The sequence below is a fragment of the Neopsephotus bourkii genome, unplaced genomic scaffold (genome assembly GCF_033783945.1).
Source record: "Neopsephotus bourkii isolate Nb327-2 ecotype Australia unplaced genomic scaffold, CSIRO-AGI_Nbou_v1 NB_1637, whole genome shotgun sequence".
In the NCBI taxonomy this organism is placed as follows: Eukaryota; Metazoa; Chordata; class Aves; order Psittaciformes; family Psittacidae; genus Neopsephotus; species Neopsephotus bourkii.
In genome coordinates, this window is record NW_026902112.1 from 12,302,944 (window position 1) to 12,330,572 (window position 27,629).

General features: G+C 50.0%; 1 protein-coding gene across 2 annotated transcripts in view; it reads right to left on the bottom strand.

Moving 5' to 3' along the window:
• ZC3H3 (zinc finger CCCH-type containing 3) overlaps positions 1-27,629 on the bottom strand; it is a 155,058-nt gene that overhangs the window by 19,205 nt on the left and 108,224 nt on the right. The window contains exons 6-9 of one of the 2 annotated variants that reach the window (XM_061374233.1): positions 22,980-23,061; positions 20,132-20,287; positions 16,592-16,661; positions 9,278-9,409 (exon numbers count right to left, since the gene is read on the bottom strand). In XM_061374233.1, the coding sequence (XP_061230217.1) occupies positions 9,278-9,409; positions 16,592-16,661; positions 20,132-20,287; positions 22,980-23,061 (440 nt within the window). Of the gene's footprint in view, positions 1-9,277; positions 9,410-16,591; positions 16,662-20,131; positions 20,288-22,979; positions 23,065-27,629 lie in introns of both variants that reach the window. The other variant, XM_061374232.1, reaches the window with a different exon arrangement.

Genomic DNA, 27,629 nt, shown 5'->3' on the forward strand with positions numbered 1-27,629 from the left:
TGTCTCCAGGCTTGTCTCTTCCCCTGCTCGATTGTTGGTTTCTTAACATTTGTGCCAAGGGACCAGCAGGTGGATGAGAGATGGGAAAGCGTTGGAGCATCCTCCCATCTCTTTGGGCCCATTCACATCTCTCCATACCCCATGATGGAGAGGAGACATAATCATGGAATGGGTTGGGCTGAAGGGACCTTAAGATCATCCAGCTCCAACCCCTGCCATGGGCAGGGACACTTTCCACTAGAGCAGCTTGCTCCAAGCCCCTGTGTCCAGCCTGGCCTTGAACACTGCAAGGGATGGGGCAGCCACAGCTTCTCTGGGCACCCTGTGCCAGCGCCTCAGCACCCTCACAGGGAAGAGCTTCTTCCGTATCTCCAACCTGAACTTCCCCTGTTTCAGTCTGAACCCATCACCCCTTGTCCTATCACTATAGTCCCTGATAAAGAGTCCCTCTTCAGCATCCTTGCAGCCCCCTTCAGACACTGGAAGCTGCTCTGAGGTCTCCATGCAGCTTCTCTTCTCCAGGCTGAACAGCCCCAATGTTCTCAGCCTGGCTCCATACAGGAGTTGCTCCAGCCCCTGATCATACTTGTGGCCTCCTCTGGACTTGCTCCAGCAGCTCCATGTCCTTCTGATGTTGGGGACAAGCTCAAGCTCTCAAGCACGTAAGTGCTTTCTGTGTTTTTAAAGCTCTCTGCACATCCACGTTGTTCACCAGAGCTTTTGCAGGTGGTCCCATCTCCAAGCATCAGGATTAACTGGGTGGATTGATGTCAGCCTGGTTTAACATCCCTCTTACCCACCACGTCTCGGTGGTAAGTGGCTGTTGGGAAGCTATTGCTGGAGGTGGCCGAGCTGTTTCCTGATGCTGCTCTGATCTGACAGCCAGGAAATGGCTTTTTCCTGATGGCTTTATTATAATTGGGAGCAGATGGAAGCAGCCTTACAAGGAATATTCCAGCTCCCTGTTGCTAAAACCTGGAGGACAAAACATCCAGGCATATCCAGCCTGTGGAATAATGATGGACACATTCAGCTCAGACGTTATCCTAAGGAATCTGATCCAAAACAGGTTTCTGCTCTCAAAACAGAGTTTGGTGCCCTAGCAAAAAGCTTGCAGGGAAGTAATGATTTCTAATGGTGTTCTCCAAATGTCCTCTGGGATTTGGGATACTAAATGCTCTCTAGGATCTACCACAGAGCCGTGAATCCTCTCCCTTGGTGTTTGCAGGCAATAAAACAGCATTTGAGCTAATGTACTTCTGGAGCTGGATACAGAATGGGATGCTATTTCTAAACTCAGTGGGATCATCATCTTTAAGAAGCAGCAAAATAGTTGAGTGGGATTGAAGTAGACAAGGAAAAGCCTTGTCCCTGCAGCATCCCTTCTACCTGCATCCTCCAGCCCAAATAGAAATGCACTAAGAGATGGGACCCTCTTTCACATCCTTTCTTCACCACCTCTTGCCACACTCCTCTAAGTTGCCATCCACTCTTTCCCCTCATCTTTCTCCCTGCTTTGGGCATGTTATTCCTCTGTAATTGGAACTTTCCATGTAGCAAAATGCCATCCAAGAGCATTGCACCACCCCAGTGCTCACGGATGTGTGGCCACAGAATGGATTTTCCAGGCCTGGTTTTCTGGATCCAGGTCTGTGTCCCGGGTCAGCCTGGATGAGAGTCACAAAGCTCTCACAATGCTTGTAGAGAGTTAAGCCAAGATATAAATGAAAGAAACAAGGCAAGGCAAGAGGAGGGAGGAGGAGCAGCCAGGGACACTGAGCAACTCAGCCCTACTCCAACCCCAAAGCATCCAGGACCAGCTGAGCCACAACAAAAGCAAAGCCACAGACATGAGGGATCATCAAATCACACAATGGTTTGGGTTGGAAGGGACCTTAAAGCTCATCCAGTTCCAACCCCCTGCCTTGGGCAGGGACACCTTCCACTAGACCCTTGAGAGACACCACTTGTTACTGGTTTCTACATGGACACTGACCCGTTGACTATAGCTATTTGGATGCAGCCATCCAGAAGGTGAATCCCCAAGCCAGCATTCACCATTGCATGGCAATGCCTACAGCATTCAATCATTCCCTGCACTGCTTTGTTAAAGAACCCCATTTCCATAAGAAACCCTCCCAATCTCATCCATCACATCCCAAAACCATGATGGAGCCAGTATCACATTGACTGCAGGTACCAACCCCAAATCATCACTGTTGAGGATGGAGCAAGCCAGACAGCCACCAGACATCCCTTACAGTGTCATCTGCATGAGGGATGGCAGGGAATTCACTATGTGTGTGGTTCTAGGTGCCTCAAGGAAGGCGTCAGCCACTGTTCATGGGATGCAGCAATCATTCAACAACGGAACAGATTGGAATGAAGGGAGATTCCAGTATGGGAAGCAAAGACAAAACCTGCTCTTCTTCACGTTCATCTACAGACACTTGGGTTGAAACCAAGGACTCTGCTTCATCAGTATATTCCCAATTTATAGCCATGATTCAGCAACTGATCTTCCCCTGAACTTCCTGATCTTCCTGTTTTGTGATGCACATCCTTCTACGAAGATGCTAAAGTACAAGAGGGAAAATCACAGACCAGTGTTTATCTAGGCACTTATATCAACTAGCCAAGGATATTAAGCAGTTTAAGTTTGCCCTGATAAGCAACATCTTTAATGTTCCATCTAAATGCTGCTGGGGATACTACACTTAAAGTAGCAATAAGAACCCTCATTATGCCATTACAGATTATGGTAAATAAGAAGCAACTGGAAACCCACACAGATTTTCACCATTCTATGATTCTAAATGGGTAGGATTGGGAATGGGAGAAACCTGGTTCTTCTGCAGGTTACTAAGAGTTGTCAATCATAAGCTTCCATCACCAGCACCAACACTTATCACCACCAGTAGCACAGACAGCATTGCCCAAAGGAGATGCACAAGGACTCAATGTCCCAAGCAAGCCAAAAGGATGCACCTGGAGAGGTTTTAGCCTGTTCCAATCCAGCCTGGTCACCATCTCATGAGAGGACCCGTTACCAACCCTACTTTATATTTTGGGTTTTAAATAAAGATTTTACTTACTAATCAGTTTGTTGAGTGAACATTTCTGCTGTGCTCTATAGGAAAAGCAAATGAAACCAAGCAGGCAACTCCAGCACCCAGAGAACATCTGTCAACCAGAGCCAAAATTAAACAACATAAAGTTGCTTTTGTAGTTGATTTTCATACAGCTGCAGTGGACTATAAAAGAGCTATCAAAGACAGCGCTCTCCATCAGCTGTTTCTGAATGAGGGGAGAAGGTAAGTCGCAAAATGCCTCATCACAGAGAAGCAGCTGCCCCACAGGAGTTATCTCCAGTGCCACCCAGACAAGTCTGCAGCAGGAACCATCGAATGGTTTGGGCTGGGAGGGACCTCAAAGCTCATCCAGTTCCAACCCCTGCCACAGGCAGGGACCCCTTCCACTAGAGCAGGGTGCTCCAAGCCCCTGTGTCCAACCTGGCCTTGAACACTGCCAGGGATGGGGCAGCCACAGCTTCTCTGGGCACCCTGTGCCAGCTCCTCAGCACCCTCACAGGGAAGAGCTTCTGCCTAAGAGCTCAGCTCAGTCTCCCCTCTGGCAGGTTCAAGCCATTCCCCTTGGCCTGTCCCTACAGGCCCTTGTCCCAAGCCCCTCTCCAGGTTTCCTGCAGCCCCTTTAGGCACTGGAGCTGCTCTAAGGTCTCCCCTTTCCACAGCAGAAGGGCAGGATCCTCTCCCTGAGCTGCTGCTCACGCTCTGGGGGTGCAGCCCAGCACAGGGGGAGTTCTGGGCTCAAGCACAAACTGAAGCAAGGTCATGGGGAGCTTCTCATCACCCAACACCCCAAGTCCTTCTCCTCACGGCTGCTCCATCCACTCTCTGCCCAGCCTGCAGTGGCAGGTCATCACTGAGATGAAAAGTTACATGCAAAATCATGCAAACCTTTCTCCTCTTCCTGTTCTCTGGGGTGCCCTGCTTGCAGCCTTTCAATACTTAAAAGGGGCTGATAACAAAGACAGAGACTTCTTACAATGTCCTGTAGTGACAAGACAAGGGGGAATGGTTCTAAACTGAGAGGGATGATTTACACTGGATATAAGGCAGAAGCTCTTCCCTGTGAGGGTGCTGAGGCGCTGGCACAGGGTGCCCAGAGAAGCTGTGGCTGCCCCATCCCTGGCAGTGTTCAAGGCCAGGTTGGACACAGGGGCTTGGAGCAAGCTGCTCTAGTGGAAGGTGCCCCTGCCCGTGGCAGGGGTTGGAACTGGATGAGCATTAAGGTCCCTTCAACCCAACCAGTCTGGGATTCACTAAATGATCATTCACATTGATCTTCACCTCCCTGTGACAACAGATGAAGGGGAACAAGGACCCTCAGATGTCACTCTCCATCATGCACTGGATAAACCCAACAGACATTAAACAGTGAGCTGCTAACACAGCTCATGTGGCTTTGCCTGAAGAAGTGCTTTAAACTGAATGCATCGGACCCATGAAGTGAGTTTCTGGGGGGAACCTGTTACACTTCCACCAGAAAAGGAGAAAACAGCCAACCTGATGCATCACCAGCTCAGAGAAACACAAACGAGAACAAGGCACCGGCTAAGAAGAAGTCCCCACATTTGAGTTTCCTACAGAAAACCCAAGCAGCTGCCACTGTGCAAACAACACATTCCACCTGACGGGGGAAAAGGATTTTCCCCAAGGAAGCCACACTTCCTTGGGCAGCACATGCTAACCAGACATGCCCCTGATAGCATGAGCTTCACCAATACTTTACATGGATAAAGTGCAAATCAGAGCTCTGGTGAAAGGATGATGGCCAAGAAACTCATCAGGAATGATGGATGGGCAGGTCCACCATAAGCATCTGTGGTGTGATGGCATCTAGCTTCACCATCAGGGATGAGGCAGGTCGTGCTGGGTGAGGTCCCTAGGAGGGATGTGATGCTGGCAAACACCGGAGCCCCTTCTTAGCCATGATTTATTCCAGCACATCTCCTCATGCCTTTGTGCAGGAGCCTCGTTGTTTAAACTCCCTGCATCTCACTGCTTAACAGTTCCCACGGGGGAACAATTTACCCACAGGCTTCAAGGCAGCTGATGGAAACAATCTGAAGATAGGTATTTAATGCAGCACGCTCGCTAATGCACGCCATGGGGGACAAGCTTAGTTAATACAAACCCATTTCACAGATGCAGCAGTTAGAAGGGACCGGGCTGATGCGTTTGCCTTTGCTCTGACACCTTGCAAGGGCTGGAGGACACCAGCACCAAACCCTACCTTAGGTATGGTTCTTATAAAGACAGTTTAATCCCCAATAAGTCATGTTTTGTGTCTGCAAAGCAAATCTCAAGGCATCTGCTCCTTGGGGTCATCTATGGATCATAGATCACAGAATCATAGCATCATTTAGGTTGGAAAAGCCCTTGAAGATCATCAAGTCCAACCACTAACCCAGCAGTGCCAAGGCCACCACTAAACCATGGTGGTCTAATGACCACTAAACCATGTCCCCAAGTGGAATATCTACATGTTTGTTAAATAATGCAGGTGGTTGTTGGAATTCCCTGGTCCAGGCTCTCAATCACACCAGATCTCAGCCCGTGGTTGGCATCCAAGTATTCCAACAGCAGTCCGATGTTCAATGTGCATTAGCACCCAATGAGCTCCTTGGGCCAAGTATTATTTCATGTTATTTCAGATTAGTTCCTATTAGTTCCTATTAATTCATATTATTCCGTCTGAATTCATATTCTTTGGGTATTATTTCAGGAGCCAAGAGTGGGTGCAGCAAGGACAGTGGCTTGGCAGGGAAATAACCACCCAGAACCCATGCCCCAAGTTGAGATGCTGTCACAAGGACCTCCATGCGAGGAAGTATTAGGAACCAAAGAGGAGCTTTTACCGTAGCTCAGCTCATCAAAACATCTTTGGAAACCCCTCAGGCACACCTGCAAGAAGCCCCATTTCCCCCTCTCTTCCCACTTCTCTCTTCAAGCTTCCTCCAGTGCAGGTGACCAGCCCAGAGGGACCAGCCTTACCCAGCATGACCATGGGGTCAGGGAGCCCCAGGCAAGGCAGCAAGTTGACTTCTGTGGTGGGCATCACTTGATGGCTCTAGCTAAGACACACATGGTGTTGTGTTTAGAGATGACTGGGGCCACAGAGCTATTTGGAGCTGTATCTTTTGAAGCTTTGATCTTAAGGTCCTTTCCAACCCTAACCATTCTATGATTCAAAGGTATTTCACAACTGCTTCACCAAGCTGAACTTGCAGGTCCCTCCGTTCCCTTTAGGAAGCTGTGGGTCCACAAGCACATACAAGGAGGAGAAACTGGGTGGAAAATCTCCCCAACAAACAAGAGAGGAAATGGTGAGATGCTGGAGATCCAGGTCATAGCTCTGCTACCAGCTCCCTCCTGGAAATGATCAGTATTAGGGGTAACAGAAACTGAAACAGGGGAAGTTCAGGTTGGAGATAAGGCAGAAGCTCTTCCCTGTGAGGGTGCTGAGGCGCTGGCACAGGGTGCCCAGAGAAGCTGTGGCTGCCCCATCCCTGGCAGTGTTCAAGGCCAGGTTGGACACAGGGGCTTGGAGCACCCTGCTCCAGTGGAAGGGGTCCCTGCCTGTGGCAGGGGGTTGGAACCTTTATCCTCTACAGCCTCCATTCCTGAAAAAGGGACTTGGGAATGCAAAGTTAAAACTTTCTCACTTGATTCTAAGCTCCTTATGAAGCCCGAGCGGGTTGGTCCCAGCACCATCTGCACAAAGAGCTCACACAGTTGGGAGTTAGAGCCCATGGGATGGGTCAAAGGCCAGCTCAACTTGGCCTCAGCACCCTGCAAGACATTCTAGAAAGTACTTAGGAGGCGACACTGCAACGACTCATCATAAATTATGGATAATAATGGACATTTTTGATGAAGGTCTGATAGAAACCACAAATGGTGTTGCTTTGGGGGAGCACAAAGAGGAAAACGTGACCGGGAGAAGGAGCACCTGTACTTATTACTGCCCTGAGTTTATCCACTAAGGATGCTATTCCAGTATCACATACCTTTGCTGTCCATGAATTTGTGGTTCAAACCCCATGCAGACAGCTCTCCCCATTCCTTGGATGGGAAAAAGCAGAACAAGAGGAGATTTACTCCCACCCTCAATTATTCATAAGGAAAGGGAGGGCGCATCTTTAACAAGCCATCGTTTTATGAAGCCAGGTTCACATTTTCACTTGATTCAGTAGAATCTGATCAACTCTCCGGGGTCCATTTGAGGACTTTCTACTTGGAGGCAAAAGGCACCGACTCAGCACTTTCCTTATGTTATTTAGAGAATAAAATTAACCCTTAATGGCCCACACTGGGATTTCTTCTCCCCCCAGTTAAATATGGCCCGCTCAGCAATTTCTCCCCATCTATAATTACAGGCTGCTATCCATCATGTGGAGGAGAATGCTTCCCTGACACTCCAAAAGTGACACTGTAAGCACTTTCCCTAATAGAATAAATATTCTAAATATCTCTTTGATATTTTCATTTAAATTGGAATAGTTGAGGAAATAATTGGAGGGATCCTGCCTGCGTGGTTGGGGCTGTGCTGGAGGGAGGTGGTGCTGCCTGTGTTTTCCTTTGCAGGAAGTGTTTTCTCCTGCACACAGTCTCCTCCACACACTGCCACAGAAAGTAATTAGGCACAGGCTAATGTCTTAGTGTTTCCCACCACAGCTACTTTGCTTAAAGCTCTCGCTTTGGGATTTTATACCTTCCTTTCACCTGGTTTTTGTACTTTAGTGGGTTCTCCTTGGGAAAGATTCATGGAATTGAGCTGGAAGGGACCTTAAAGCTCATCCAGCTCCAACCCCTGCCACGGGCAGGGACCCCTTCCACCAGAGCAGGGTGCTCCAAGCCCCTGTGTCCAACCTGGCCTTGAGCACTGCAGGGATGGGGCAGCCACAGCTTCTCTGGGCACCCTGTGCCAGCGCCTCAGCACCCTCACAGGGAAGAGCTTCTGCCTAAGAGCTCAGCTCAGTCTCCCCTCGGGCAGGTTCAAGCCATTCCCCTTGGCCTGTCCCTACAGGCCCTTGTCCCAAGCCCCTCTCCAAGTTTCCTGCAGCCCCTTTAGGCACTGGAGCTGCTCTAAGATCTCCCCTTCAGGAGCCTTCTCTTCTCCAGGCTGCCCCAGCCCAGCTCTCTCAGCCTGGCTCTGGAACAGAGCTGCTCCAGCCCTCGCAGCATCTCTGTGGCCCTTGCAAGGATGGGTTTGCTTTCAAAAGGCACCATCCACCATTGCATTTGGTTTCTAGGACAGGCTGGTGACTGCCTGATGACACCACAGTGATGGGTGCTGAACACCCACAGCTTCATTTGCTGGGTTGAACCTCTGTAGACAAGAGCTACAGGGATGAAGAAAAGGAGAAGAGTCCTTCAGGCTCCAGCCCAGAGCAGCTCATAGATCCATGCATCCAAATGCTCATCCCATCAAACTTCCCTGGTAAAAAGCAGCTGAAATCACAGGGGAGCTAGAAACCTCCATGAGCAGCAAGTCTAAGCAAAACCATGCCCTGCTCCAGGAAAGCTGCTCTCTTTCAAGCTCTGTGTGTCATGCAGAGGACCATAAGCTGACAGACAAGGCTGCAAGTCTACCCAGTGTGCACATTAAGTCCATGCAGGACTTCAAAGCACTGATGTAAACCAGAGGGCCCTCAGGACCTGGAGGACCATAAAGCCACCAGGCAGATAACTAGGCAGAGACTGAGGTTCAGTTGCTGGAGGCTCGGTGAGGAGGGGTGATCTTGCTGCTAAGACTGAGCCACAAGATCTAAGGCTCAAGCTTTAATCTATCACAGAGCCAGAGTGCAGAACAAGCATTAATATCCATGGGTTTAGGATGTAAAACAGGGATTCCAAAGCCTTTTCCTTCCCTTCTCATCTGTTCAACTGAACAGTTCCCAGGACAGGGGCTATCGGCTCAGGCACCGGTAACATGGACAACCCCAGGGAGGCTCTTCCCAAGGAAACACCAGCACAACGTTTGCAAGCTGCAGCCTCTGATTTGTTTCCTTCTTTTTCTCCCTGCCCATAACCCTTTGGGAAGGCACAGGACTGCTGTTCATCACATCCAGGTATTCAGCAGCTTCCAGTTCTATGGCTCCCTTCGGTGCTGTAGCTCATACAGAAAACAGGTTGTGGCTTCAGCACAGGAGCATCCATCCCAGAACCCCAAGAGCTGGCTCCCTCCTTACCTTTTCTCCCATGGGACAATAGCCTTTGAGGAAATCCTGGCACACTTCTGCCTTCCTGGACACGTAGACGTGGCTGTAGGGGCAGTTGCTGTTGCTGCAGATCCCCTTCAAGAAGTAGGAGCACACCGGCATCTGCGAGGGCAGAGGATGAGAAACCCCATCAGAGCTCCCCCCAGTTCATGATTAGGAACCATTCCAACGCCCAGAACTGGAATACAACAGTGCCATGTGTAAAACAAATACATGCTTTTTGCCATGCATTGATCCCAGAGGAATTTTTAGCTCTTATATTGGTCTCTATGCAACACAGCCCCCTGACATTACATGGCCCCAGTGTATATATACAAAGGGGGTGAACACGCTCACCTTAGCATCCTTCAGGATGTTGGGGACAGGGTAAAACACATGAAACTGGCACCAGAAAGAAAACTGCCTCTGCACAGCACAAGGAAACGATGGGGGAATGGTAATAAGCCCTGTTATCACAACGATGCATGGAGCAGGTTCATCTGCTGCTGATACTCTCTCAAGTAACCTTGAAGAGGAGGAGTGACTGCTGCCAGGGCTCCTTGCTGGCAAAAGGCATTAAACCAAGCTCACTGTTGCATGGCTGAGGATGGAGAACACCCTTCCCAAGGAATGAGGCAGTGGCTGTGATAGGAACAGCAGTGCAGAGCTCACACCAGCTTGACTGCAGTCTCCCACAGCAGGTTAATAATAGAATCATGGAATGGTTGGGTTGGAAAGGACCTTAGGATCACTCAGTTCCAACCCCCTGCCATGGGCAGGGACCCCTTCCACTAGAGCAGGGTGCTCCAAGCCTCTGTGTCCAACCTGGCCTTGAACACTGCCAGGGATGGGGCAGCCACAGCTTCTCTGGGCACCCTGTGCCAGCGCCTCAGCTCCCTCACAGTAAAGAACTTCTGCCTTATCTCCAACCTGAACTCCTCCTGTTTCAGTCTGAACCCATCACCCCTTGTCCTATCACTGCAGTCCCTGATGAAGAGTCCCTCTCCAGCATCCTTGTAGCCCCCTTCAGACACTGGAAGCTGCTCTGAGGTCTCCACGCAGCTTCTCTTCTCCAGGCTGAACAGCCCCAGTGTTCTCAGCCTGGCTCCATACAGGAAGTGCTCCAGCCCCTGAGCATCCTCGTGGCCTCCTCTGTACTTGCTCCAACAGCTCCATATCCTTCTTGTGTTGAGGACATCAACCTGCAGCTGTGCCTAGGATTGCCCCAGCCCAGGCACAGGATTAAACTTGTTCTGGCCAATGCAAAGGCCAAACCAGCATCCTGGGGGTGCCCCGTCTATTTGGCAATTCCACGGATACGGACCTGCTGCAGGGTGCAGAGCATGTGGTTAGAGAAAGGCTCCCAAAGGTGGGTCCTAGGAAGGGGGAAGTGTTTCCACCTCTACAAGTGTTTCAGGGGGGGCTGCCTTGCACCAAGTGCTGCGAGCGATGTGACGATGCCTGTCCCTGTGTGCTGCAGAGGGGATGCTGCAGGAGGGATGCTCCAGGAGGGAAGGAAAGGAGGAGGAGACCCTGGCATCCTGCTGCAAGCAGCCAAGGAAGAGAGTGGTTAGACTGACAGAGCAAAGCCCTCCTGAAGCTTTAGCACCGCAACAGCCGACGTGGATAACAAAAGCAACCGAGGAAGGATCCTCCTCGTCCTCCAAGCACAAACTTCACCTTCCGCCAGCTGTTACAATTAAAAACAGATTACCAGCCTGCTGTGACATCCCTGCATCTTTACCTCACCGGCTACCACAGACAACTTCCCAACCTGACAAGGCAGCTGCCGACGGGATCATGCGCTTCCCGAAGCCCTCACGATGGTTTGGCTCCTCCTGTTTCATCCCTTGCTGCTCGCCTACATGCTGGATCCCCTTCCTGCTCGGTCCTGCATCCCTCCCTCTGCTCACCAGTAGCATCTCAGACCCGGCAGTTTGAGCAACCCCAAACTAATATTTACAATCCTGCAATGAGCCCAGTGGAGGCTATCCGCAAACAATCCCTTTTTCCCTGAAGGGCACATTAGGGTTTGAACTCATTTGGCTCATTCCATGCAAAGAGAGATCGAGAGGGAAGCCGAGAGGAAAGAAAACAAAGGGTGCTTTAAAAGAGAAGAGTTTATTTTTAATTGTCTTTTAACTGCAGGCATTAACATAAAGGACAGGGCTCGGGGGCTATCTGGGTTTGGTGCTGGTGGTGTGACCGTAAACGATTCCCTTAATGTAGTTTTTGATCTAGAGCCCAAATTAGCTCTAATAAAAAGGGGTAATAAAGGCAGCTCTGCTACAAACCTCAACTCCTCCTCGCTGTCAAGCCCGAGCCATTATCAAGAGGAAGCAGCACTCTCATTTCAATTAACCTTGTTTGCACCCCACTACGTCCACACAAATAACAATAACATTAATTCAAGGCAGTGGTGCGGGGCGTCCGCATTAGACAGCTTTTGACTCCGAACACGCTTTGGAGGCAGCAGCTAATGAACCCGAAACTCCACGTGAAGCTCCAAATTGCTCACAACAGAGTTTTGAAGCTCTATTAGGGAGAAAAATGCTGATTCTTTGCGAGTTCCTCAAGGGGAAAAGCTGTTGTAGCAGCAGCGGGCGGGTGCCCCAGTCTTAGCCTCTCGCTAACCTTCACTCACAAACCCATTCATTCACATTTACCGGGGTCTCTCAATCACTGGGAGGTGCTGGTGCATCAGCCCCGTCACACAGAAATCTCCTTTGCCTGAGGTAGTGGTGAATGCTCCATCTGGAGTGAGTCCAGAGGAGCCCACGAGGATGCTCAGGGACTGGAGCACCTCCTGTATGGAGATAGGCTGAGAAAGTTGGGGCTGTTCAGCCTGGAGAAGAGAAGCTGCGTGGAGACCTCAGAGCAGCTTCCAGTGTCTGAAGGGGGCTACAAGGATGCTGGAGAGGGACTCTTCATCAGGGACTGCAGTGATAGGACAAGGGGTGATGGGTTCAGACTGAACAAACAGATAAGGCAGAAGCTCTTCCCTGTGAGGGTGCTGAGGCCCTGGCACAGGGTGCCCAGAGAAGCTGTGGCTGCCCCATCCCTGGCAGTGTTCAAGGCCAGGTTGGACACAGGGGCTTGGAGCACCCTGCTCTAGTGGAAGGTGTCCCTGCCCGTGGCAGGGGTCGGAACTGGATGAAGTTAAGGTGCTTTCCAACCCAAACCATTCTGTGGTTCTATGACCACTTTGATGGATGCTGAGGGCTCTGCCCTGCATCCTCTGCAGAGCAAAATTCCACAACCACCAGCTTTCCCTCTCCTCCAGGCTCCCTTTTCCATTGCCAGAGGGACAGTTTGGATTTTGAAAGCATCTGCAAAGCTTTGTGCCCATCTGGAGCACCCTCATACACTGGAGACCATCCTCTGCTTGGAGCGAAGACGGGGAAAAGCAAGTATGGGAAAGCTGAACCCATGCAGCTTTCCCATAGAAAACAAAGGAACTTTCCCCATTTTTCATCAGTTAAACTGAGGCACAGGATCATCCCAAGGCTGGACAGGAGTTTTGTCCTCAAAGCAATAGCTAAGCCCTGCAAGACCTTGATGCTTCACCCTGTGGACTGGATACAGGGCCACATCCCCAGGGACTTCCCACTGAGGTGGGATACACAACAATAAGCTGAAGCTTCTGTGATGGGGAGGTTGTGGGGTGTCCCCCCCATAACCACAACGTTCTGAGGGTCAACTTAATGGAGCATCAACAGAACTGGGGACTCCCAAACCACAACTGACACCACATCACCATTAAACACCATAACAGTACCATTCATCACATTAAAACCCCAACTGAGACAAAACCAAGCCACCCTTCCAATCCCTCATCCCAGGAAGAGGTGGGATCTACTCCCAAAAGACAGAAGGGGGAGGGAAAGCAGGGTATTATCTCTACTGAGCAACTTCACCTGCCTTCCTCCTCCGCTGATAAATGAGGCTAACACCACCTTTGCTAGCGATCACCTGGGTTAACAGGGAGTCCAGGAGGCGAAGAGCAAAGCGGCCGCTCGCTTTGGGCAGCAGCATCCCCGCAGCCATAAATCACCCTGAAACAAGCTTGAACTCCACAGAAGAGGCTGTTTCTCTTCCAGCCTGTGCTGATGACAAGGTGGTGAGTGGAGAGACCTTTGAACCGCCCCTGGGGTGCCTCATCCTCCTTCTCTCAGGTGAAAAGAGCCATAGAATCACAGCCTGGTTGGCTCTGAACCAGGGATGGGGCAGCCACAGCTTCTCTGGGCACCCTGTGCCAGCGCCTCAGCACCCTCACAGGGAACAGCTTCTGCCTAAGAGCTCAGCTCAGTCTCCCCTCGGGCAGGTTCAAGCCATTCCCCTTGGCCTGTCCCTACAGGCCCTTGTCCCAAGCCCCTCTCCAGGTTCCCTGTAGCCCCTTTAGGCACTGGAGGTGCTTTAAGCTCTCCCTGGAGCCTTCTCCAGGCTGAACAAGAAGTCGCTGGCCCCATATTCACTCCCAAGTGGATACAGCAACAGCAAGTCCCCTTTGCAAAGCTTTCTTCTTTCCTGGCTTCTTTATTTCTGAAGTCTAACTATCTGTTATAGGAAGGGAAAAAAGCAAACCGGCCTTTTTCCCTTCTATCAATTCTCATCGCCATCCCTCCTCTGACACGCCACGAGGCAGGGAGTACAGCTGTCCCCAGCCTACCTTCTCTATTTTATATACTCGTGATTAAGTGACTCTGAAGAGAAATACATGTAAAAACCATCTGGTGCTTTGTGGCTGGTTCAGAGCAGCTCTGCTCACTGCCAGGATAACTTATGAGCTCCCTGCTGACAAGGAACGTGCCTCAGGCAAATGGAGGGAACAGAAGACAAGAGAACTGTGAACCCGAAGGCAAGTGCTGTTGGACACGGTGTTGTCCCAGACCCTGATGAGACCTCATGCCCCATGGGATAAATCCTTTACAGGCCACTAATTGCACTGTAATTACCCCATCCTTATAGTTGCAATGGACTTGCTCCATCCCTGGCAGTGTTCAAGGTCAGGCTGGACAGGGCTTGGAGCAACCTGCTTTAGTGGAAGGTGTCCCTCCCTGTGGACGGGGGTTGGAACTGGATGAGCTTTAAGGTCCCTTCCAACAAAAACCACTGTATTATTCTATTACCTCCATGATGCTGCGGATGGGGAATGGAGGACGGTGATGTCTGAGAGCGGGGAGAAGAAGGTGTCATAATGACAGTTCACAGGGCACAGGTTAAATAAAACAAAGCGTGAGTAATACAAAGCAGCACTTCCAGAACCAGGGGAGCTCCAGTCCCTGCCATGCCCCAGGCCCAGCTATGAAAGCTCTCACAAATGACACCAGAAATACAGCCAAGGGAGGCTACAGACTCCTTGAGTGTCACAATGAAGGGCTGAGACTTACAGGCTTCTCTGGGAAAACTGGTCCTTGTTTGCATCCTGCTTTCTGGCCCTGCGGAGAAGGACTTGGGGGTACTGATCAATGAGAAAATGAACATGAGCCGGCTTCAGTGTGCACTCACAGCCCAGAAAGCAACCGTATCCTGGGCTGCATCAAAAGGAGCGTGACCAGCAGGTCCAAGGAGGTGATCCTGCCCCTCTACTCTGCTCTTGTGAGACCTCACCTGGAGTATTGTGTGCAGTTCTGGTGTCCTCAACACAAAAAGGACATGGAACTGTTGGAACAAGTCCAGAGGAGGCCACGAGGATGCTCAGGGGCTGGAGCACCTCCTGTATGGAGACAGGCTGAGAAAGTTGGGGCTGTTGAGCCTGGAGAAGAGAAGCTGCATGGAGACCTCATAGCAGCCTTCCAGTGTCTGAAGGGGGCCTATAGGGATGCTGGGGATGGACTCTTCATTAGGGACTGTAGTGGTAGGACAAGGGGTAATGAGTTAAAACTTAAACAGGGGAAGTTTAGATTGGATATAAGGAAGAAATTATTTCCTGTGAGGGTGGTGAGGCACTGGAATGGGTTGCCCAGGGAGGTTGTGAATGCTCCATCCCTTACAGTGTTCAAGGCCAGGTTGGACAGAGCCTTGGGTGACATGGTTTAGTGTGAGGTGTCCCTGCCCATGGCAGGGGGGTTGGAACTGGATGATCTTGCGGTCCTTTCCAACCCAAACCATTCCATGATTCTATGATTATATCTCATCCTGACAGCAGAGCATGTAACAACAGTGACACTGGTTGGGGTCTCTATATCCCGGTGGGATTAACCTCATTGTTGCTGTCTGGGTGATCCTTTGTAGCAGAAAAATGATGCTCCACATCCATCCCACAAAGCTGAACTTAAACAGGTGCCTGAAACACATCCCAGCTCAGGACCTGCAGCTACACTTAACCTTCAGCACCAGCTTCAACACTTGAGGTCTCCAAAGCTACGTCCGACTGGAGATCCAGCTGCTGAAAGGAGCTTCAGCTGTTAAATCATCAACTGATAATCACTAAAAGCAAACATTATTTTTCCACCTTGCTCCATGTAATAAAACTGCAGACCCTCAAATACATCAAGAGGGTTGAAACCCACGATGAACTCTGAAGCTGTTTTGCCACTTGGATTCACTGCCTGGCTTCTTAGAGAGGTTAATTTATACCTCCAAGTTCTTGGATGTTAAAACATCCTCCTGTGATGCCAGCACAGGGTGGTTTAGAAGGGTGAGTGATCTCGGGGAAGGGTGATCTTATAGAGGTAGCTAAGGTTTAGACACAACTAAATGCTGTTCCTGTGCACCTTCTCTTGGATATTTGAAGTTTAAACACACCTTAAGCCAACACTCATTACCCAACACAAGTGCTCTGGTTTCCAATCTGCTGCTTAATGCATCCATGTATAACGCTCATGTATCAATGCACAGCATGCATTCATGCGTTCAACCACCATGCCAGTTGAAGAGACACTCTTTTCTCTCACAACCCCATCACAGACTCATAGAATGACTTGGGTTGGAAAGGACCATCCAGTTCCAACCCCCTGCCATGGGCAGGGACACCTTCTATTAGAGCAGGGTGCTCCAAGCCCCTGTGTCCAACCTGGCCTTGAACACTGCCAGGGATGGGGCATTCACAGCTCCCCTGGACACCCTGTGCCAGCGCCTCAGCACCCTCACAGTAAAGAACTTCTTCCTTATATCTAACCTGAACTTCCCCTGTTTCAGTTTGAACCCATCACCCCTTGTCCTGTTGCTACAGTCCCTGATGAGGAGTCCATCATGAGCCTGAACAGCCTGGCAAGCAAACTCAGTGAGGTGGACTTCCCTACAACCACCAGTGTCCGCTCGCTCATAGAGCCACACTACACTCCTTGGGAAGCCCATACAGACCTTGTCTTTGGACACCTTGTGGGAAAAGGAACAGGTCCCATCCGTCTTCTTGCAAGTGCCACGGAGAAACCTGTAGAGACACCAGAAGGAGAGGGTTGAACACGAGATGGATCACAAAACACATGGTTTTAAACACCAAGCATCTGCCTTGTCCCGTTACCAGGTGTACCCAAGGTCACAAATACAACTGCTGCCAAGGTTGCTGTTAAAGCCCATTTCATGCCCTGAAATGCTAAAGGTCCTTCTTGTTGGAAGAGCAGTTGATGCTTCCCGATAGATTTTGTTCTTTTGCTCTTCACTGTATTTGGCAGCTCCTTTGTAGAACAAGGCCCAAGGTTCAGAGTTGATGCTCTCAAAAGGAGAAAGGTCCTTCCTGGTACCCTGATGACACCAGATGCTGGATAAACCACAAGGAGGTTCTCCAAGTGTGTGTGGCCAACAACCAGGAGGAGAAGAGACAGGGACACAACCAAGATCCCAAAGGACATGAGGATGTTTGGACTCAGAAGTTCTTCTATGAGCTACCAATGTGACAGCAGAATAAAGTACACGTTATCATGGGGAGAGTGCTGGTCTGAACCCCCCAAAGGAGACTCCAGGGGTATGGGAGGTTGTGGAGCACAGAATATGCTTTATTCATAAATCTGGGTAAGTTTAAAGCTGAGCATGGAGAGATCCGTTAAAAATCAAATAGAATTGAGTTGAACAAAGTGTAAATGGGAACACATAGATGGGAAAACCAGCTTGATGGCAACAAGGTTTGCAGACTGTGATCACAGCATAGCTATGTGCACCTCCTTGAAACACCCAGGTCTGCAAGTTAAAGGACACCTTAAATTAAAAGCAGACTGAGAAAAATAAGAGATGATTGATAATGTTAAACTAAAGAAGAGGGTTGGGGCTAGAAGGCACCAGAGTAAGGAGACAAAGGACTGGGAGAAAATCAGTGTTGTTCTCTAGTGATCCACTGAAACGGGGTAGGATAGAGACTCAAAAGACCTCAAGGTCCAGGAATTCCTAAAGCATGCGAGGAGCAAAGCCCAAAAGCAGCTTTGGTCACCAACATAAGAAGGAAAAGGGATTTTGAAAGAGGGGAGATTTAGATTAGACATCAGCTCTTTACTATGAGGGTAGTGGGACACTGGCAGAGGGTTGAACAGGGAAGTTGTGGCCGTGCTATCCCTGTTTAAGGCCAGGCTGGACAGGGCTTGGAGCACCCTGCTCTACTGGAAGGTGTCCCTGCTCATGGCAGGGGTTTGGACCTGGATGAGCTTAAGGTCCTTGTCAACCCAAACCATTCTATGATTCAAAGTGAGAACTCAGTAGCTGGCATCCCTTGTCCTCTTTGTCACCAGAAGTAATCCTGACCAGACAGCTAGGACATAACCATCTCCATGCTCATGAGGATGTGCTACAAGAGAACAAGGAACCAGCTAAAAACCCAATAATCACCTTTTCCTCCTCTATGATCTCCCACCAAGCTTTGTGCAACCTCCAAATGATGCCAGCATGGAAGCACTTGCACAGAGAAATGACTCAACATGTTCATCAGTGGAGTTGGCTTTTCCTCACATTTTATATGACATAGAATGCAGTTTAATCAAGTGTTGGGCAGGAACAATGAGCTGGCACCCTGGATCAGCTCTCCTGTAATATATTATCAAGCTTTATAGCTGCACAGAGACACAGGCTGAAGGATTCAAACCTGTTGCATGGATCTGAGAAGTGCTGCTAGAAGAAATCACCTCATGTATGGTCAGTGCAGGCTCTTAAGTCACTCACACCTGCACTGCTCCAGTATCTGCATCAGGTTATTACCCAGGACTCATAAAATCATTCATGTCAGATGGTCTCTTTGAGAACTGGCTACATGGTTTAGGTTCTGCATTCCGCATGGCAAGCCCTGATGGCATACTCAACCTCAGAGCACCGAGTACATCACTAAGGTCAATTATTCTGATTAAGAATTTTTATGATTTTATTGCTAATTCTTAAAACACTACTCTGAATTTTGAATAATTTTAGAGCTTCTGGACTATGCTATGGAAGGTTACTTAAAGGTGCTGGTGATAGGACATGGAGCTGTTGGAGCAAGTCCAGAGGAGGCCACAAGGATGCTCAGGGGCTGGAGCAGCTCCTGTATGGAGCCAGACTGAGAACATTGGTGCTGTTCAGCTTGGAGAAGAGAAGCTGCGTGGAGACCTCAGAGCAGCTTCCAGTGTCTGAAGAGGCTACAAGGATGCTGGAGAGGGACTCTTCATAAGGAACTGCAGCAACAGGACAAGGGGTGATGGATTCAAACTGAATACCAGGGGAAGTTCAAGTTAGATATAAAGAAGTTCTTTACTGTGAGGGTGGTGAGGCACTGGAATGGGTTGCCCAGGGAGGCTGTGAATGCTCCATCCCTGTCAGTGTTCAAGGCCAGATTGGACAGAGCCTTGGGTGTTATGGTCTAGTGTGAGGTGTCCCTGCCCAAGGCATGGGTTGCAACTGGATGATCTTAAGGTTCTTTCCAACCACAACCATTGAATGAATGCATGAATGAATGAATGGTATCCATCTCTAAAATGTGAAATGATTTGCAGGCTGTGCAGAACAACCAAACTATGTGTATTTAACCTGGAGCCTGGTGGTGTGTTGCTTCATTGGCATTGCTGCATGTAAAATGATGGCTAAATATAGAGTAAAATTACCAGAAAAGATTGAACAGACCATCATTCTCCTATCTGGGAAGTTTGGACAGGGAAGAGAGGACTACACAGTTGTAACTGGTGCCTAGAAGGTGATCAGTCCTTCTCAATGACTGCCAGTGAGGAGGAAGCCAGCACAGTAGTTGAGCAGTGAGGAACCACTTTCCATACAGTGCATAATTCAGCTGTGCAACCCACTGCCATAAATACCATGTGTTAAAGGAAGGACAAAGTAAATTCACCCGAAAGAAGAACTATGAACTATTACATGATGATGGTTTGGTAGCAACCTCTAGCAATTGAAAGACAAACCTTAGCAAGGATGCAGAGCTTCACTGCCAGAAGCTCTAGTGCCACCAAAGAGAAAGAGCCCTTCTCTGTGTGCCTTGTCCTGTCCTCCTCCTATAGGTACCTGCCAACCCAAGTGTTGGGCAGACCCTAGGCTTGACCCAGATCAGCTATCCTCGTGGTCTTACCTCTCTGTTATCAGGTTGTTTCCACAAGGAATATCACAGATAATGGCCTCAAGCTGCACCAGGGCAGGTTTAGATGGAGCTGAGGAACAATTCCTGCCCCAGCGGGTGCTCAGGCATTGGAACAGGCTGCCCAGGGCAGGGCTGCAGTCATTAGCCCTGGAAATGTTCACACACATGGAGACAAGGCCCTCTCTGCCGTGGGTTACTGGTGGCCTTGGCAGCGCTGGGGAATGGTTGGACTGGATGAGCTTAAAGGGCTTTTCCAACCTGGTTGATTCCATGATTTGATGTTTCTATGAGCAAGCACCAAAGCCAACCAATGGCTTAGGCTACAATGATGGATCAAAGCACGGTGTTGCTGTGTCCATCCATACCTGGTGCAGACGGCCACCTTGTCTGGATCATGGATGTAGGGGCAGCTGTCTCCCCGGTTACACTTGCCGAAGCGGTTGTAGTACATACAGTATTCCTTCTTCTTTTTCTTCTGCTTGGCTTGACGGATGATGGCCAAACTCCGCTGAACAGCACGGCTGAAAAGGAAAGAAACAGGGTCAGGTAACATGTTCAACACAGCAATGTCATAGAGAAGACACTTCAACAACACAGAGGAGCCCAAGTTCACTTTGAAGAAAGAGTGAGATATTCAGGAAGTTCCTGCTGGGCCATAAGCTGTTAGGTCTTATTTTCGGCCAACTTTGCCGTGAAGCATGAGCAGCAGGTTAGGGAAGGGATTCTCCCCTCTGCTGCACCCTGGAGAGACCCCTCCTGCAGTCCTGATCCAGCTCTGGGGCAGCAGCACAAGAGGGACGTGGAGCTGTTGGAGCGAGTCCAGAGGAGGCCATGGAGATGCTGCGAGGGCTGGAGCAGCTCTGCTCTGGAGCCAGGCTGAGAGAGCTGGGCTGGGGCAGCCTGGAGAAGAGAAGGCTCCTGAAGGGGAGACCTTAGAGCAGCTCCAGTGCCTAAAGGGGCTGCAGGAAACCTGGAGAGGGGCTTGGGACAAGGGCCTGTAGGGACAGGCCAAGGGGAATGGCTTGAACCTGCCAGAGGGGAGACTGAGCTGAGCTCTTAGGCAGAAGCTCTTCCCTGTGAGGGTGCTGAGGCGCTGGCACAGGGTGCCCAGAGAAGCTGTGGCTGCCCCATCCCTGGCAGTGTTCAAGGCCAGGTTGGACACAGGGGCTTGGAGCAAGCTGCTCCAGTGGAAGGGGTCCCTGCCTGTGGCAGGGGGTTGGGTCCTTTGGAGCAGGAGGAAGGACAGCATCTCCAGAGATTCCTTCCCACCTCCATAACCATTGTTCTCTCCTATGATTCTACGAGCATGGAGAGAGCTTCCTGCAGTTCTGGGGAACACCATGAGGCAAATCCCATCTTCTCCCACGCTGGTCTCGTGCAGCACAGGATGCAAACATCATGCAACTTTGAGGGCACTTCTGCACGTGTCCTGCCAGCTGACCTGCTGCTATTCAAGTCCTTTAAGAGGCAAACAGCCTACATGACAGGCAGTGGAACACAAGGTTAATACCAAGCACCAATAGAAGTTGCTGTTAATTGCTTGGTACCACTAGAAGTTCCTGAAGGATATCAAATGTGCTTAGCACACGTTTTCCATGAGCTTCCAGCTGGAGAGGTAATTACCCAGCAGTTATAGAGAGGCATGAGACCAGGAGGAAGAGGAGAAGTGATGAGATCAGGGTGACTGCAACACCAGAGAGAGCAGATTTCATCTCTTGGAGTATATAATCAGATGGTACATGACAGTCAACTCAGGTTTGCAGAGGACACAGTGCTCTGGATGGGGCCAAATGAAGCCACTCAGGTTCTCTCTGGGTAGTTATATGCATTGGTTCCCTAGGGATTAAAGATTAATACTGATACAGAAAATTGTTGAAATATATATATATAATATGCATGTATTTCCAAAGTCTTGGCCCTCCTGGTGTGAGAAACACAGGTCAGAGGTTCAAAGTAGCATTACCCATGACAGATACTTGCTTAAGCAATGTATTTACAGGTGACTGCACATTTTTACCTCTATTATTGTTGTCTGCAGTTCTTGAGTTAAAATGCCAATGAGAAGAAGACAACTTCACACAGCCAAAATACTGAACGGGAAAGCCCTGTCTCAGCATTAGAAATGCCACCACCTCTTTTATCATAAGTGGCCTGGGCGTGACACCAAGCTCCATCACTAATTGCTTCTTGGTACTTGTGGTGGTTCCAAAGCTAAGGCAAAGAAAGCCACAATATGGTATGATACCATACTGAAGGAGGTGATCCTGCCCCTCTACTCTGCTCTCGTGAGACCCCACTTGCAGCACTGGGTGCAGTTCTGGTGTCCTCAGCATCAGAAGGACATGGAGCTGTTGGAGCAAGTCCAGAGGAGGCCACGAGGATGAGCAGGGGCTGCAGCACCTCCTGTATGGAGCCAGGCTGAGAACACTGGGGCTGTTCAGCCTGGAGAAGAGAAGCTGCGTGGGGACCTCAGAGCAGCTTCCAGTGTCTGAAGGGGGCTACAAGGATGCTGGGGAGGGACTCTTCATCAGGGACTGCAGTGATAGGACAAAGGGTGATGGGTTCAAACTGAAACAGGGGATGTTCAGGTTAGATAAAATACAGCTAGAATCTGGCATCGCGTCTGCATACGGACATCTAGAACCACCACACTTGGTCTGCTACAGTTAAGAAGGACCTGCCTGCAAATGCTTATACTCAGGGAAATGAAGATGTGTTGCATTATGAGTAGCACAACACAAGGGAGAATGAGAAAGGCAGCAGGGCTTTGAACACCAGCAGCATAACATCAGTCTTCTGTACGTGGTGATTTCCACGTGGCAAATTCACACTTTTTGGAAGGGAGAGAGAGAAGGAAAACCTCCACATTTGCTGGGTTAAATTGGGATGGACTTTAAAAAAAACCCAAATCCCCCTTGAGAACAATATGGTTGGTTTAAAAAGGGACTAAGTAGGATCTGGAATTCTTTGCTCACAGGAAGGTGTTTCTATGCACCTAGAACCTTTCAAACCCTTTCCAAGCAGAAACCATGGCTTTCTGCTGAGCTTACAACTACCTCATAGCAGAGGCTGGGGAAAAAGCAGTGACCAGAGCTCCAGTGAATAAACATCAACTGAAATAGCAGCATCTCAAGCTTCTGACACCCTCCCAAGCATAAATCACAGGCAGCATTACAAGGGGGGAGCACGCTGTTCCTCCCCACAAGTACAGACCTGGCGATGTATCGGCTCGTGGCTGATCTGTTCAGGCAGCTGGATGGAGAGAAGCCAGCACTGGGTGTACACTGCAACCGCCCTGCTGGAAACAGAGGAAAACAGAGATCATTTGGTCAGAATCAATGCATTTCATGCAGTTCGCAGTATCTTAGGTCCATAAAATGATCAGAGGGATAAGACATCTCTGCTGTGAGGAACGGCTGAGAGTTGGGGTGGTTCTGCATGGAGAAGAGAAGGCTTCAGGGAGCCCTTGCAGCCTTTCAGTACTTAAAAGGAGCTGATAAGGAAGCTGGGGACAGTCTTTTTAGTACGGTCTGGAACAACAGGATAAGGGGTCATGGTTTTAAATGAAAAGGAGGGAGATTTAGGTTGGATATAAGAAAGAAAGTCTTTACGATGAGGGTGAAGAGACACTGGAACAGGTTGCTTAGAGAGGTGGTAGGTGCCCCATCCCTTGGACAGTCGAGGTCAGGTTGGATGAGGCTGTGAGCAACCTGATCTAGTTGAACATGTCCCTGCCCATTAGAGAAGGGTTGGATTAGATGACCTTCAGAAGTCCCTTCCAACCCAAAGTATTAAATGATACTACGATCTTACGACCTTAACCCAAAGCAAGAAGCTCTCAGAGCCCGGATGGATGAGGATGCTCTTTTTGGACCACATCGCTGGCACCAACAGACCAACCACAGCAAAAAGTCTCCTTCCCAGCTCCAAACACAGCAGGAACCTTTCCCCTCAGCACCCAAACGTGCCAAACACCCCCATTCTCTGGACAACCCCCATGCTTTTGCGCTCCGCTTGGCTTGGCTGGGGAAACCCAGTTGCTGTGTCGGCTACATGGGCTCACGTCATTAAACTGTCCTTGAGCGGCACGGAAAAGAGCGAGCTGCAAACAAAGGCTGGCTCCCGGTTTTCCAGGTGGCTCAGTCACTCACCTGCCAGCCCAGGCGTGTTGGGAAGTGAAGGAGTGGAATTTGATCGAGCGGCAGCGCGCTCTCCCCACGCGCGAGCTGTCACTCGGGCTGCCGCCGGCGGCAAAGCCCCATCTGTTCCCTCTGCTACTCAAAGCAGCGGCGATGCGGGAGCGGGTGGCACACGCCTGTCGATCAGAGGCACGGAGTAAACTCTGTGTAACTCACTGGTAAGCGCGCTGAAGCTTGCGGCAAGCTCGCTCGAGCCTGATGGGAGCGTGTTGAGTGTTAACGGGGCATCTGAGGCACTGCTGAGGGGTATTTTGCATCTCTTTCTTGCAGCTTCCCCCTCGTTTCAGAGCTGCTTTGCTCCAAAGAAGTGGTAAATGATTTGGTAAAGTTGTGAATGCTCCATCCCTGGCAGTGTTCAAGGCCAGGCTGGACAGAGCCTTAGGTGACATGGTCTGGTGTGAGGTGTCGCTGCCCATGGCAGGGGGTTGGAACTGGATGACCCTAAGGTCTTTTCCAACCCAACCATTCTGTGATTCTATGATTCTATTATAAGCATCTTTTCAAGCGCTAAAATAAATACACATCAATGTTGGGTTGCTCTCAAGGTGCCACTGAGCAGCTCTTAGTGGGGATGTGGGTTGAGGCTAGCAAGGTTGGCCACCCAACTGAACCAAGGAAGCTGTGGCTGCACCATCCCCAGCAGTGTTCAAGGCCAGGTTGGACACAGGGGCTTGGAGCACCCTGCTCTAGTGGAAGGGGTCCCTGCCCATGGCAGAGTTGGAACTGGGTGAGCTTTAAGGTTCCTTCAACCCAAACCATTCTACGATGCAGGGAGAAAGACCCAAATTAAAGTCCAATCATTAGTGTAGGAACAGAGCACCCCTCTGCCCTCTGCTGTTATGCTTAACGCTCCTTAAAGCAAGCTCAGCAGGACGGGCTATACCAGGAGCTGCTCCCCAGGGCAGCAGGCAGTGTCTCTGAATATTTAATATCTCACATAAAAGCAGACTCTTGGGGACAGACATGCTCCCTGCTTGTGTGCCATCCTTTCAGTTAAAGCAGCCTGACAAGCACATCTTGGCCAGAAAGGGTAAATCACTAAAGGAGTAAATAGGTAAGTAAAGAAATAAAGGTTGCAACGACACCACACCACTGGTTTTTGGCTTATAGATAGCAAAAATACATCCACAGCATGATGTCTGGGGTGGCTTTTGCCCAGGTTTTATCTTCTGGCAAGAAGTCATGTTATTACACATGGACAAGTGATGCTCATCTCCTATTACACCTCTTGCCGTGAATTAACTCACAGCCTGGAGGCAGTTTAACCACCTAAGAGCCGGTCCCATCCACAGCAGAATCTGGGTTGGATGCATCCGTCCAGGGCTGCCCACCATGCCTGGCAAAGCATCAGGCTGGCAGCTGGCAAAGAAACCCTTCATCCACCCCCTAATTGCTCACCCTGCATGCAAATCCTCTCTGAACCAAAGAAAAGCACCTCAATATTTACTCAGGAGGAGACAACCCAGTGCATGCCTCACGCTGCTGCAGAAGAAGCTCCGTAATTAAACCTTGTGCTGCCGATTGGGATTTAGGGGGAAGTATTTTTAGAAGCTTTTGTATCGTGTACAAATCAGTTTCAATACAAGCAGGGCTCTGTGAGCACCCCAGCAGCACAGGGGAAGACGGAGGAGACGCAGTTTGATGGCCCAGATGTTTAAGGAGAACCCAAGTTTGGGTTTTTAGAGTGGGTACCAACTTGGGATGCTCACTTAAGAGCCACCACCAAGAGCTTTTCATTACTAAATGCGAAGCATCTGATATTTTGCAGGCAGTGGTGATTCAGATCATACAGTATCTATATTATCAAAGCAATCCAAAACTGGGGTGAAACTGGGGCTGAGCAATACACCAGGGAACTGGGTAAGGGTTGACTTAAAACTGAAATTGCTGCAAGTTGGAGCATATTAAACAAGAAGCCAAAATGATGCCCAAAGTGGTTGACTCTGGGAGTCTCCATTGGTCCAGACATGATTTTACTTTGCAGGACAGATGCTAGACACAGAACTGATCAGTTTTCCTCCCCAGTTACTCTCCAATTGGGGTGAGCGTCAGCGTTGGGATGCAGTGATGCTGTCAGATCAGAGAGCATCTCACGCATCCTGTATCTTCCTCTGTATCACACAAGTCCCTCACTGCAGAGATGTAAATAAGTGCCATGGCAAGTTCCTCCCCTGTGCACACTCCATGGCAGTGGGAACAACAAGGGGAGGGAAAAAAAGCAGGGAAAACTAAGAGCTGCTGGGGAGAGCATCACGAAGTGCACATTAAGGGCTTTTGAAGCGATTACACCCAGCACGGCGGCGTCAGGCTGGATATTTTATACCCTGCCTAAGGGACAGGTGGTTTTTCCTCCTCTTTTTTCCCCCTTCCTTAATGATTTAAGTCGGTTTGAAGCGCATCATCTGTAAGGAAATACACAGCCCGTGCAAACGGGCTTGTTTCTCTCAATGCATCATCCCAACCTGACGCTGGCTGCTCCGGCGGCTCGGGGTGTTCTCAAGCGCGAGCGGTGAGAAGTGATTGCTGTACCTAAACCCCAGGCGCGAGACTCGACGCGTCTCTCCGGAGGGAGCAGGAGCTGTCATGTTCATTAAATGCATGATTACAGCTATGATTAATAGCGGGGGCTGCAGCCTGATTCCTTTCTTTCTTGCTCCTCTAAGGGAATCCACAGCCAAGCGGTCCCACGGTGCTGCCCGCAGCGTGCGCCTCGCTTGAAATTACAGCTTGTAGAGAATCATGGACTCATGGAATGGTTTGGGTGGGAAAGGACCTTAAAACTCACCCAGTTCCAACCCCTGCCACTAGAGCCGGGTGCTCCAAGCCCCTGTGTCCAACCTGGCCTTGAACACTGCCAGGGATGGGGCAGCCACAGCTTCTCTGGGCACCCTGTGCCAGCGCCTCAGCACCCTCACAGGGAACAGCTTCTGCCTAAGAGCTCATCTCAGTCTCCCCTCTGGCAGGTTCAAGCCATTCCCCTTGGCCTGTCCCTATAGACCCTTGTCCCAAGCCCCTCTCCAGGTTTCCTGCAGCCCCTTTAGGCACTGGAGCTGCTCTCAGGTCTCCCCAGAGCACAGCAGAGGGGCAGGATCCCCTCCCTGAGCTGCTGCTCCTGCTCTGGGAGTGCAGCCCAGCACATGGGGGGGGTTCTGGGCTCAAGTGCACACTGAAGTTGGGTCACTGGGAGCTTCCACCAATGAACACCTCCAAATCCTTCTCCTCAGGGCTGCTCTGAATCACTTCTCCATCCAACCTGTGCCTGGGATTGCCTTTTGATGGAAAAGGGAAAAGAGGCAGAATTTATCCCTGTCAAAGGCTCCACAACCATTAAAATGCTTAAAACTAACAGCCATATGTTGATAGGGACCCTTTCCTGTCCACCCATAGCCACAAAGCACAGCTCAAGGCTCTAAAGGGTCCATCTAATGCATCCTGGTCCTTCTCCTCCTGGGAAAGGTTGGCAAGGATTTGCCTTGGAAGCCTGGAAACCATGCTCTGGAGCAACATTTGAAGCTTTCCAATGTGTCCATGCAGGGATTGGGATGCTTCCATCCAGCTCCAACACCCCTGCTCAGCCCCACTTTGCCCAAGGGCTTGTGCTGCAACAAAAAACCTACCAAAAAGGATATTTGAACTTTTCCTCTGCATTAAAACCAGGCTGTAA